General features: G+C 32.1%; 2 protein-coding genes across 2 annotated transcripts in view; both read right to left on the bottom strand.

The window, feature by feature from the left end:
- The window catches only part of LOC143920309 (myogenesis-regulating glycosidase-like), a 950,780-nt gene that overhangs the window by 38,243 nt on the left and 898,156 nt on the right, over positions 1-14,381 (bottom strand). The window lies entirely within an intron of this gene.
- On the bottom strand, positions 4,801-13,337 carry Smurf (SMAD specific E3 ubiquitin protein ligase). The gene is made up of 14 exons (XM_077443130.1): positions 13,022-13,337; positions 11,761-11,799; positions 11,536-11,677; positions 11,358-11,458; positions 9,895-10,123; positions 9,047-9,817; positions 8,762-8,967; positions 8,511-8,677; positions 7,929-8,429; positions 7,610-7,841; positions 7,339-7,528; positions 6,525-6,724; positions 6,285-6,448; positions 4,801-6,209 (listed from the first exon to the last, which is right to left on the bottom strand). Exons 1-14 carry the CDS (start codon positions 13,194-13,196, stop codon positions 5,928-5,930), a joined length of 3,399 nt encoding a protein of 1,132 aa, XP_077299256.1. The 5' UTR covers positions 13,197-13,337; the 3' UTR covers positions 4,801-5,927.

Here is a 14,381-nt window from a genome sequence, read left to right as displayed (position 1 = left end):
TCCCAAATATTCGAATATATTCGAATAGTAGCTTCAAATTATTCATGGTTGTGGCTATTTGCAGGTACTATATCTGCGACAGGCGCAAAACCTTCTGCGCATGCGCGTTAACTTATAATCCGATTATAATTTCTTACATTTAATGTATGCTAGACTTGTTTAATCAATCTTTCATTATACATGAGGCAAATAAATTTCGCACGTTATTATAATAGATTTATATCATTTAGCTAGTTTGCGGCTTGTACTTGTATGTAGGTATTATACGTTGTATATGATAATAATTTTCTAACAAATAAGAATATTAACTAATTTGGAATATATTTTTTACTCTAGTCACTTGACGAGTTCGAACTAAATTTTAAGATATTTAAAACAAAATTTTAACAGTAAACACGCTGACAGTGACAGTTCACGCGCATGCGCAGAAGGATTTGCGCCTGTCGCAGATATAGTACCTGCAAATAGCCAATAATTCGCAGATGTAGTACCTGCAAATAGCCAATAATTTGCAGATATAGTACCTGCAAATAGCCACAACCATTATTTATTTGTAGTTTTAAGAAGTTCAGGATATTATTAAATTTTTAAGAGAATCATTATCCGGATCATCAAATAGAACTAAATGTGCTGTAGATTGAAAATAAAAAAATAAGCCGAAAATAAAAAAAGTAAGCCCACTGGTTTCTACTGGCCAGCCCTTGGATGTGACTCCAGGTAGATCGTTTCCTATCAGAGCTTGCCAATTTATCTGATTTTCAATGAAACGATTCCAATAAATTACCTTACCCGTTTTCTCACAATTCTCGAGTTTTTAGCAATCTCGAATTTCGCTGAATTGTACATATAAGATGCTGCAAATTTACAAACCTGACCATTGATGTATGTGTGAATTTTAATTGATATGTATTTAGTCGATTTCATTGGTTTATTTAAATGTTGCATATTTACAAATTTGACCATAGATATCTCTGTGGGTGTTAATTGATACGTTTTTACTTTGTATCAAAGCAGGAAGGCGCATTGGTGTTACCTGTTAGGCCTTCCTGGTATAGATTAAAAATAAAAATAAAATAAAAAATATTCCTATATAATAGTTATGAGAATCATGTTGAAATATACCACACGATTGTGAATGAACTCTTTGATCTCCCTGAATTTACATACATACTTTACATCATATGGAAAAGTGCCTGTGTTTGCCCCCCCCCCCCGCTAAATAAAATCCTGGCTCAGGCTATGAAACAAAATATAGATGAAAATACCCAGAGAGGGGTATTTTCATCTATATTTTGATATATTTAGAAACACGCAGCACGTGTTTTCTTTAAATAGATTGTACATGAAAAAAAACCTTGCTAGGTTAAATCTGTACCGTCGCGTCTCTTCGCAAACTTCAGCCCCTGGAGTGTTTTCGGTGATATTTCATCCTTAGGTTTGACAGTGATCTATGACGGTAATTCCCATTTTTGAAGAAATGTAGGAGAAAATTGTCGAAATAATAAGATCGCACAAATTAATACATACGTACATGAAGACATGCCTATCACAGCTGGAGTCGACCTACGCGTCCCGTGCCGCACTTTTGAGAAACTATTTATATCAAATTGGAACAATACCCAAATCTTCAATCTGATGTTGGATTAATTGATAATTTCTTATCCACTTGTAAATATCGAAATTCCAGATGTAATTGTCTAAAATTCAGTGGCCCATTTTCATCATCTTTTTGCGAATATATTGTACTAAAAGAAAAACAATATAAATTGTGTGCATCATAATTTTAATATTTTATTAATCAAAACTATATTCTATAATACCATAACTATTGATAGAATAATTTATTACAAACAGTTACAAGCAATAGAAGAGTATTATCGCATATATGTATTTTTGACAGTCAATTCCTTCTTTCTATCTATATGTAATATCATTAAAACCCTTATATAAAATATATTGTATCACACATAAAAATATATAATAGCTCTGTACAGACAACATAAAAATATTATATAAGAATTACAAAACATGTACGAAGACACGTTTATATTACCTATGAAAGATTTTAAAAATTGAATAAAAACATATTTTTCAACAAAGAACATACTGCACCCAAACAAGAAAAATGACATCTCTAAAAATGAACTTTTCCAAACAAAACAGAGAAAGCTTTCTCAAATCCGTTAAAGATACTTTATAATAGAAATGACACGAATTTAAATTTTAACGTTTTCAATCTTTGAAAAAAGATTTTTGAGTTGTCTAATTTTTATCACATGGGTACAATACAAGAAAAATACAAAAAAATAAGTAAAACCTTCCCATTTCAGAACATAGGCAGTCATATGGTGTCAATGCAGCATACAATAGGAATCAAATATGCGTATGTATTCAAATAGCTGATGTCAATGTGGATCAAATACAATTTAATAAATATATACATATACTATAAGTAACTGTTTATATGATAGCAACTTCGATAAACTCGGTGAATAGTAATTATATTTTTATATTAGGCACATATATTTAATGTAAGAAATCGATAAGGCCCCCCCTGGTAAATCAAATACAAATCTTTCAACGAACGCACAACGAATTTGTTTCAAATTGACAACACTAGAGCGATTGCATAAATTAACATTCCTATATTATCAATTTTTTATAAATATGGATGAACAATTCACAACAAAAAATGCAACTATACTTGGTACTTCAATTTACGAAAAATACTAGTTAAAAACAATTTGAAATTTCAGGATTTACATAATACTTTCAATATAAATATTTTCGTTGGAATGTTTTGAAAAAATAATTAGAAAAGATTAAATTAATAATAAAGATGATAATTACTGAACATGTCGATACATACAGAAATTTAACAAAGTACAATTACAAACGAAACAATTAATATGTATATAAGTTCTAACATTTAAAATTATAACATTTCATCAAACTGTTAACTACAAATTGATTAATTAACACACTAAGCAAACATATCATCTATGTTTATAAATTTCAATCATATCCATATGAAAATTTTGACCTTTATGCACATCGAAATTTACTATTAGCATACATACATAAATATGTATATAAATTTAGCATGTGTGATCAAAAGTATCTATGCATATTAAGTTTACATGTTTAACGCCGATGTTCATTATAGACAATAAATATAAAAATATTAATTTTGATTTAGAAATATAAAATTATGCATTTATGGAAAAACTCAATTTGTACCAATTACATTTAATAAATTTGTATAACAAATAGCATTAAAAGAAAATTTACAAATTTGTAAATCATTCTCTAATACAAAAGTCTCGACCCCAATACTTCAAATTATCTTAATTTCATTCTCACCGAAGTTGATTAATGCATTATATATACATAAAAACCAATAATTTTTTTATTTCAAAAGTTCATTTCTATGATCTCGTATGAATCTTAGACGAGTGATTTTCACCTGTGAATTAGTGGAGATGGGAGAAATACTTAACAGACCACTACTATTTTCCGTATTATTGACATAGCATACAAAAAAAGGTATGAGTAATATATATATTTTCTAATTTATAACTTTTCAAACTTTAACTTGTTTTAAAAATATCCACGGAATCAAACTTGTACGAATGCAATCCAATTACATATTATAGTCGAAAACCACTCACCTAAGTCAATACAAATATGTGAGAAAATTTTCCAATCCAAACAGAAAATGATTTTCGATCACAAAGAATAGTATTCAAAATAACATTTTTGTCGCTTGATTATAGATAAATACATATATTACATGGTTTTGAAATATTTTGAAAATTAAAAAATTTAATATGAATGCAATATTAAAACATAAGAGTAAAATATACACATACGTGTATTCTCTATTAATTGTATATTAAAAATTCGGCTACTAATATTTTATATAACATAGGATTATCCTCAAATTATTATTTTAACTGTTTCATCTCACAACAAAAATATCACAATTGTTCTAATTGGGTCACAATTACTTGAGACCCGACATTTTGGTCTGCCTGCAAATTTAATCATATAATATATGTAAAATACTGAATTAACATAATTAATATACATCATTTAATATATTCAGATTTATTTTGAATCTCTTGTATCTTAACTTTTTATGGGCATATTTCCGGTTTTATATATAAAATAAACACTCAAAACTAGCGAGGCGTTTACCTTGTCTATTTATTAGCCGTTGTCTCATCGTCAGAAAGGATTGATCTTTATGCACGTATTGACTTTGCTATCTTTTCCATTTCATTACAATCTACATAATCTTGGTGATAACTGCAGCTCCCCCCCCAAAATCAAATACACTACATTATGTTTTATCAAGTGTTTTCGAACAGACTGCAGCACAATTAATTATATTTTGTAAAAGACTTGACAATGAATGAAAGGCTTCAATAAAAATATGCTTGTCCCATCATTCTTGTGAATACCAAACTTGCTTTTGAATAAAAAAATGTTTATGACAACAATGAGCGATACTTAGTGCAGTTTGAAGATTATTTAATTTTGAGTATCTTTATTTTATAAATATTCAGTCAAAATTAGCATTGAGAACATACCTAAATTATATATATGTACATTAATTTGCAGTAAATATAAAATTTACACAAAAATGCAGATAAAAGCTTGTGCACGAGGAAATATTAAAATATTTCTGATCTAATATTAAGTTTAAAAAGTAATTAAAACATTTATTTATTATAAAATAATGTAATATATATATAAATATATATTAAAAGGCACAGAAAATATTGATATTTTTTTGAAATATTGCTACCTACAATAATAAAATGTTGAATATTTACAATATTTTATACAAAATACTCGACTGTTATTTAAAAGATCAGTAATCCAAATATGTGAATACTGATTTGTTTAAAGGGCAATTTATAACACTTCTATAAAAAATGAAGCTAATATGATTAATGCAATAATAGAACAGTGCTTGGTAGAATACTCGGTAGCCAACCTGTCTCGTTAAACTATATATGTATATAACTGAGACATCAGAAATTTGAATAGGGCAAATCAACCAAAGATTTCATTTTTATAATATAGTCTTAATAATTTTACATAATTAGAAACACATTTAGAGCAACTAATAATGGTCAGGATATTATAAAATAAATAGCAATACTACACTTGAAATTCTATTCAATAATAAATTAGTCTGGATAATATTACATATACGAATGCTTTAGTATAATTATAAATATAAATTAGATGCGAGCAAAAGTTTTTTTTTAATTTCCAATTTATCATAGTTCTATATAAATACACACTTTAATAAATATCAGTTCATATTCCAAAAATATATATTTCTTTTACAATATAACATTTAAAATAATGTAATTATAGGCTAAATTTACTTACATTTTTACAAAATTTATTTTTATAAATCAAATAAACCATAACAAACTCCATTATTACCAAAAAAAGTGTATGAAGATTTACTTGCATTTCAAATTACAAACATTTGTGCTAGTAAAAAAAAAATATATACCTATATAATATAAAGATTGCGATTTCGTCAACATTGATTTTTATTTCTATATACTTAAGTTTTACTTCTTACATCTTAAACAAAAACTTCTAATAAGTAATGTCATGTGAAATTAGAAAAGATTGAATATTTTCTCTAAGATAAAAATAAACTTTAAAATTGTATATATACTCTTCACATTACAAGGAAGATTGATGAAATAATAAAATTTACTTTAAAATGAAATTGAAAAAGTAATACAATAATCAAAATTATACTTCGCGGAAACACTCAAGTTTTGTTCTTTCTGTTAAATCACAAAATTTTAATCAACTCATTTCAGACAATAATAAACGATAAATTTGATCTCATTATTTTCCACAAATGTCCCGACTGAACTATTTATAATTTATTCAACTGCAAATCCACAAGTTTCTTCCACTGCTTGCGTCAATTTGTCATATAAAATTCTGTACGTTGGATAAGGTGGCATATCAATCCGATTAAAACACGTATGAGCTTTGGGAAGACTGTTTGGAGATGTTTCTATGCAATGTATCGTAAAGAGTCGGGGACCAGCTGCTCCTGTAGAACCCTGAAGAGCTCGGAAGCCTTGTAACGGTACACGACTAGACCCAGTAACAAACTGTAAAAGACGAGCTCGCATCTCATCAGAATAACTCTCAACAGTCTAAAATTAAAAAAAAAAAAAATTCAAAGCAAAAAAATACACCACATAAATGTTCAGATATTAAATATATTTTACCTTCCAAAACCAAACAACGACAGGAGTTTCATTAGTGCAATGTTTTAGGCGAGTATTTTGTTTCCAATCCACAACATCTATTTGTGATATTCCACCAATAATAAGTTTCAATTCTTTTTCATCAAAAAGTCTCAAAAGCTGTTGGGGAACTAATTCTGAAAATCCTGTAGAGAAAAATAATAGTAAAATTATTATTTTAAGACAAGGTAACAAAATTATCATATATTATTTAACTGTTACCTTTTTGTAAAGCTAAAAACTGTTGTTCAATGCCTCTCATAAAACGGTAATTAACATACAATCTGACATATTCTCTTTTATTTTCTTCGGTTACGGCTATATTTGCACCTCCAGGTTTTAATTCGTGTACTTTTAAAACGCCAAAGCTATTAAATTCGACTTGAAATGATGTATCAATTACGCCTGCTATTTTATTTTCTCTGAAATTTATAATAAAATTGATATAAATAAACCATTATTGTCTAATCTAACATTATATATATAAAATCTTTTACAAATGTGTTACATATATATTATAACCATATTCCAATAGTTTTACCACTGAGCTGGAATAGCGACATTTAAATAATAATGTAAATTCAGACCCGACTTATACTTACATCTTATTATTGTTTATCGAAACGCAATCCATCATTGTTTTCTACCGGGCGTTTTACTTTATTGTTTATACACATAGTTCAAAGTGAAAAGTATGACAAGGGTAGCCAAGATATGTAGTAGAGAAAGTTAAGAGATTGAAATGGTAATAGGTGGGTCATGTAGCTAAAAAAATTGATGACAGGAGAAAAGTTCGAATGGCGCCCAAGCGAATGTAAAACATTACAAGGAAGGTCACGAGTGAAATGAGTAGACAAAATAAGAAAAAATAATGTAGTTAGAAAAATGATTGTTGCTCAAGATATAGAATAAAGGAATCGTGTTGAAGTAGCCTTTGTCCAACAGTATATGATGAATAAATATAGATGAATAGTGACATATCCTAGATTTTGATTTATCAAGGAAGACGTACATATATAAATTGCTTATTACTTACAACATCCATGTTAAACTACGATGTAGTTCAGGATCAACCTCTTCAATATCACCGAGGGTGACAGGTTTTCCAAGGAGTTGTCGATAAAATGGAGTAGTGAATCCACCTTCCAAATGATGGCCATGAAACGTTGCTATTCCCAATATACGACCGACGAAGTGAAAATATGACAAATGTTCCGGATTAACACCTAAAAAAATATATGTATGCACATTTAATACAAAAAAGTGCGAGTCGATAAATATATAAATAAATAAAAAATAAAACTGACCAGAATCTGCACTGATTTGAAGACTATAATGACTACCACTACTGTATTGAAATAGACCATAATATGGATTGAGCATTTCCCGGGATAAGAGATGTAACCATTCTCGAGCAACTCCACCATAGTCGAGACCTTCCTCGCCTCGAAACTTGACCATGAGCCGTTTGCGTAATTCTTTTGCACGCATTTTCATTACTAAACGGTAAGATTCTTCAAATATTTCATTTCGGGAAACCTAAATCAACAAATATAAAAGGTAAAATGATTATATATTATAAACAATCTAATCTATATAGTATATGACAATATAATAATATTATACTTCTAAACGGCAGTGTCCACTTTGAGGCTGCATGACTAATAATTCGGTCCTCAAAATTTTTAGCTTGCTTGCTAAATCTCTTCTATACTTCGATATTAAATAACTGGAATCTTGAATAGGAGTCGTTGCATCACTGGGAATAGATTCATTATTTACAATAGAACTTGGGATATTTGCACCGCCTGCAGTTGCAGGTGAGCCCGGGGTGGTATTTACTATTGGTCTAGGAGTTTGAGTATTGTTTGTATCGTTATTTTGAACAGGATTTCTGTTACTTCCAGAAACACTCAAATTACTGGTCGGTGATGAAACTACACTAGTGGTGGTAGTTGTATTAGTTGTCGGGTTAGAAGAGATCGTCGTTCGGCAGGGAGTAGTGGTAACGGACGTGCTAACTGCTGTTGGTCGTTGTTGCTTTTGCAACAGCACATTTAATATCTGAGAGTTCAATCTAGGGTCAGTAAACTGAGTTGTCCTATTATTGTGGTCGACGAAATAAATCTGAAATTCAAACATACATATTTCACACACATACATACATGAAACTGTTATTAAAATAATAAATAAATATAAATAACTTACACGCCCTGAAGTTGTTTGTCTCATTTCCCAACCAGTTGGAAGAGGACCGAGGGAGTCTGGAGACACTGTAGGACTAAAATCACGAGGAATACGAGGATCGTGCCAAGTCGAAACTCCAGTTTTTACGTGGTAAAAGTATACTTGACCTTGTTGTGTTGTTCGAACTTCTGCAATTGACAAAATTTCCATGGCTAGTAAGATTGTTTCTTATTTATGAAAATTTCTATTTAATATATGATTGTACAACATACCATAACCAGCAGGAAGATCTTGTGGAGTTATTGAGGAATGTTGAACACTTTGTGGAGACAACGGAGTTGAGCGAACGGCTTGCCTTGGACGCTCAGGCGTTGAATTCCGATTGTTGCTAGCTCCAGCACTTCTCGCACCGATCGACCATCTCGTTTGTTGTGGTTTAGTTGCTCTCGATTGTGGTGTTAAAACTAACGATTCAGGTCTAAAACCGATTTAATAAAATATTTAGATGAATGAATGCTCTAACACACAGCCAAGTAAATAAATAAGTATAAATGTACCTGTTTGTAGATGCAGAAGTAACAGCTTCGGACAGAGCAGTTTCCGATTGTGACGTTTGTAATATCGGTCCACTGTTTACTTTATTCATCTTCACATCATTGCTTGTTAATCTCTCAGACAAAGGTGACGTAGCTCCGAGATTTTGTCCCGTAGTATTATGACATCCATTTTGTAATATCACAGAACTTCTAGGTGACTTGGTACCATTTTGAACACTTTTTGGAATATTATTGATTATTTCTGATTGCAACGCATTTTTCGCATTAGTGGGACTTACGGTGGCAGAGCTGCATGGACTCGTTGGATTTGAAACTGACGATTGTATCGTCTCATCACCCAACTGGCCGTTAGAAAACCGATTATTTGAATCCACGGTGATTTGTTCTGCTGCATTATTAACAGAATTTCTATTATCGTGCACGGTGATTTTATCAAACAATGTCTGAAGTGCATTGAGCTTCTGTATAGTTCGACTCGAAGGTGCATTAGCAGGTTCGTTACTGCCTTCTAACTCAGATGGCAACGAAACATTCATTTCAGATTGGTCTTGAGATGGTGCAAGACTATCATCGAAAGAAGCATTATTACTGCTGCTTCTGTGATTGTGACCAGAAGTGGGAGATGCCAAAGTGAGTGGGGTTGATGCTGGTGCTCCATGAGAACTACTCCGAACATGGTGTATCTGCGGGTGAGTAGGTTCCGATTCTTCAGCAGGTCGTGTAGGCCGGTTCCACTGCGTTGTCCGTGTAACATAATTGACGTAATAGACCCTAAAATAAAGATAAAATAAACAAATCTTTAGAAATGTTTAAAATAAATATTAAAAATAAATGAGATTATACAGTACCTTCCATTGTTTGTCGTTCTCTGTTCCCAGCCATGAGGCAAATGAGGAGTTGGAGCGGGGGGTGGAGATCTTTCACGCGGTGATCGTACATCGCCTGTAGGTCCGACCACCGCTAACGGAGAACGACCGCTTGCTCCTCCACCGTCCAAAGATAATAATGACACAATAATCTCGCCACGTACACCTTCTGCATCGCCACCACTAGCTTTACACAGTTCTAAACATTGATCTGCAATATCAAACAACGAATTCAATGCAAAAAAAAGAAAAACGAAAAAAAAAATCAATGCAAGAATAGATAATGCATTTACTACTACTTACTTTGAAATCGATAATTCGAATCTTATCAAAAATCACATACATCACGGAATCAAATACATCAAATGCATATTCAATGTAAAATATTGATAAATTAAAACACACTATGGACTGCTCGAATATTCTGTAAACTCTCTATGAGAGTTTGCGTATATTTTGCGCAAAGTAAAGGCAAAAATAATAGGTTTTGTAAATTAAAGATAGCTCCCAAACCTTTCTATCAATTAAATTTAAAATTGGAATACAGATTCTTTACAATTGTCTTCGAATGTATGAATTATCATATCAGTATTTCTCAAACTGTGGTGTATACTGTATTCAATTTTGGATAAAATTTATATACATTTCAATATATTTACACGTAATAAAAGATATTTAAATATCTAATAGATCAGTATAAAAAAAGATCAATAGTTTTTTTTTAAGAATATGCGAAAATTCAGACGCTTATATTTGTCTTAAGATAACTGAATATAAACCTTGACTTGACTAAGTTAACATTACAAATCCAAAATCAGGACAGTCATTGATAACAAAATAAGCAAAGTGAAACACAGAGTAGGCTTGTAAAGAGCGTTCTTAGAGTTCATAAATTTATGAACTAAAACTTATTTTTAGTATAAAGTTTAAAACATTGTAATTATTTTCTCAATAGAATCTATCTTATTATTCACCAAAAGACTATTATAAAATGAAATATCAACAGACCCGAAACATCTGCTTAATAGTCACAAGTTAGTTCATTTTGACCTGCAGCTAAAAAAGGTTGCCGACGCCTGTTATAGATCATTGCATTCGATTCATTTGAATGAAAGATTAGATTTGATACGTATGCTAAGCGAGAATAAACCAGTCAATTACGATATATGGAATACAAAATATTATCAATGAATTCTTAGGGAAAAAGTCAACCTTTAAACCATAGAAATATACATATATACATATATGTATTTATCGATATTTTGGGTAAAGATATGCTGGTATCATATCTATGAATGTAAATTTGAAACTAAATCTTTTAAATAATACTCTTTTTTGTATGAAGTTTGTAAGGTTTAAAAACACACACTGTGTTTTTTTTGGATGAAATTTTATTAAAAACACAGCGAGTGTGTATACGGCCAATAACGAGTTAAGATACTTACATCCAGTGTCTTTCAAAGTCTGTACTGTAGAAGCCTGTATTCGAACACATCCCAAAAATCCTGATCCTTGTCGTTTGTGAATTTTTCTATAGTTCCATATACTGCAAATTTTGGAAAAAAATATTTAAAATATTAACATTTTGTACGAAAAGATATTAAACACCGTGTAAAATAGTACCTGATAGTAATTCCATCGTTTTTTCCTAAATATAAATCATAGTATGAATTCCACTTGGGATCTAAAGACGCCTTAACAGTTTCCGTTGAATGAACTTGCCCACTTCCATCGACAGATATTTTAGCAAATGGATCAGGCAACCCTAATGACAAAACATTGAGAGATTAGTCGAAGAAATAGATCAACCACGCTTTTAAAATAAAGCATTCACAATATGAAACTTACTGAACAAGTCTTTGCGAGCCAAATTTCGTGCACACAATACTGAAAATAAAAAAGGACAAACGATTTTATAAATTAATTTCTTCCTACATAATAAAATTATTATTATTAAGCGTTTTTCTGTGTATCGGTGAACACAATGAAGGACCAACTTCCGGTGACACATCAAATGCATGTTTATTATCACCGACATTTTCCTTTAATTTAAAAAAAAAATATGCAAGTGGTCAAATCGAGATAAATCACAACATTCGTCAAAATTCGTCGTTTTATCTTTGACAGAACGTTTGCTTATAATTTAAAATATTTTAAACATGCATAATGCATATTTATCATTATACTGAGAACTGAGCCATATACAAAAGAATTTCCTTTGCACTGTTTAGGACTTGGCTTTAATTATACGGATCATCAGGTCATTGGAGGATAAATGATAAAGGATTATTAGACATTCACAGCGGTCGGTATTATCCAATCCAAATGAACTAATCAGGAATTTAATGAAATGTATGGAAAATCGAAACAAATCTCAAGACGATATCGATATTCACTTTCAATTTTTATTTCATATCAATTCACCCAAATCAGATTTAAAAAAAAAAATCTTTAAAAAAAGTTTCAACTCTATAAAAAGACATTTATTTTTTTGTAAACAGTTTATATCACTCGACTGTATTAGACTCCTTGATAATTATTTTAATTATCCTATTACGATTTGACACTGTTCAACTTAATGAATATATAGCATCCGATTTTGACATTTATATCAATATAATCGAATAAGAAAATACTTTTTTTTTTTAATTTGCTCACTTTTCATAGCATACACGCTTGTAAAGTTACGGAACCAATTCACATATTTCCATATGCACCGTATCTTTCTTAAGCGATTTTTTTTTACGGAATTTTGCAGAACGAATCCACTGTGTAAAAACACATTAAAATGCACAATATATTGGTAAAAAAAAATAAATATACATATTTATAGTATTTCGTTGAAAGGATGAAGTATCAGAGAATTTAAGGAGTAGAAAAAAGTATCGAGCAGAATCTAAAATAGCATGCAAGTAATCGGCAATCGTAATCTAGCCAATTGCGATATGATGTTTCGTGATAATCATAATGAGCAACAATTGGGACACACCCTCTGAATGTAATCGGGGTGACATGGAGTGAAAGGGAGCTCGGTCGAGGAGAGGACGTGGATGTGGATGAAGGTTGTAGACAGAGATGTGTGTGAGTGTTTGGCGAAATGAATACTGACTGGTGAGACGAAGCCTGGCAGTGCCGGGTGTGGAGTATTTGTGAGGGCGCAGCGCGGAAGCAGAGGTGGTGGTGGTGGTGGTGGTGGTGGAAGCGACGACGGAAGAGTTGGCCGAAGAAGGGGAAGCGGAAGTGGCGGAAGTGGCGCAGGCGGCGCTGACGGCCACAGACGCCATCGGCTGACTCCGACTCCTGGCGACTTTCGACACTCGACCCCGACTCCGACTCCGACTCCGACTCCAACTCGCCGTCACTCGTCCGACAACCGCCCCCCTCGCTCTTCGCTCTGCTCGCCTACCAACACTATTGGTCAAACGCGGTCTAAATTCGTTTCTCTTTACGACCACGACCGTCGAATATATTCTTTCAAATTTTACTTCACAATTAAATTTTGACCCAGGGCCGAGCCTACCACATGTACAAATGTGTGGGCTAAAATTTAGAATCACCCCGCACAAAAGCATCTGTGGCGGCTCGCTATACGACATGGTCGAGTTTGGGCACCTTCCTGCAAGTGGGGACCAACTCGACGTGTGTTCAGAGTAGCTACCTCACTCTGCCTTCAGCTGTCATAAATAGAGCACGTGCATCAATATGCCAGTCGTCTCATTCGTTCATCCCCAATACATCTATAGAAAGTTTATCTTGGCGTTGTGGAATCAGGATTTTTTTTAAATCGATTTCGTTCTATCATGTAGATTCGGTTCGGTGATTACTAGTCAAATATGAACCGGTCACAGGACAACCGGTTGCTCTAGATCGGTTACATGTGATCACCCGTCACACTAAAACTGGTCACGAGAAAATTGGTCTCGAAAAAACTGGTCACACCCAAAAATTCGAACAATTTTTAATTTTTGGGTGTGACCAGTTTTTTCGTGACCAATTTTAGTGTGACGGGTGATCACGTGTGACCGATCTAGAGCGATCGGTTGTCCTGTGACTGGTTCACATATGACTAGTAGTCCGTTTACCGTAGATTCGACCCTCTTTTTACACACCGATATTCCAAATACTGCCGATTGCTTCGGATGCGAAGTCGCATTTCTTCGTTACATGCTGGACAAGTTGGAAATATCACCGACTAACCCTTTTTGGATCAGCCACGATATAATTTCTTCGCAATTATCTAATATTCTTAAAGTTGAGAACGTAATGAATAAGTATAGGCGCTAGAGTGCTATTTTCCAGGAAATAGGGTTTGCCTATTGTCAACCTAGAGAGCAAAAAAAAAAGGTTCACAATAGAAATTGACAATGGTGAGCCCATTTTTGTACTCTGGTGCCGATCTGTAGTAATGAACATGAGATGCTTGCGAAAAAAATAACGGTTTTTAACAAGACATCTTACTTTTTAAAATG

The sequence above is a fragment of the Arctopsyche grandis genome, chromosome 12 (genome assembly GCF_051622035.1).
Source record: "Arctopsyche grandis isolate Sample6627 chromosome 12, ASM5162203v2, whole genome shotgun sequence".
In the NCBI taxonomy this organism is placed as follows: domain Eukaryota; kingdom Metazoa; phylum Arthropoda; class Insecta; order Trichoptera; family Hydropsychidae; genus Arctopsyche; species Arctopsyche grandis.
The sequence above is the reverse complement of the archived record's forward strand: the minus strand, read 5'-3'. Positions and strand labels throughout refer to the sequence as shown.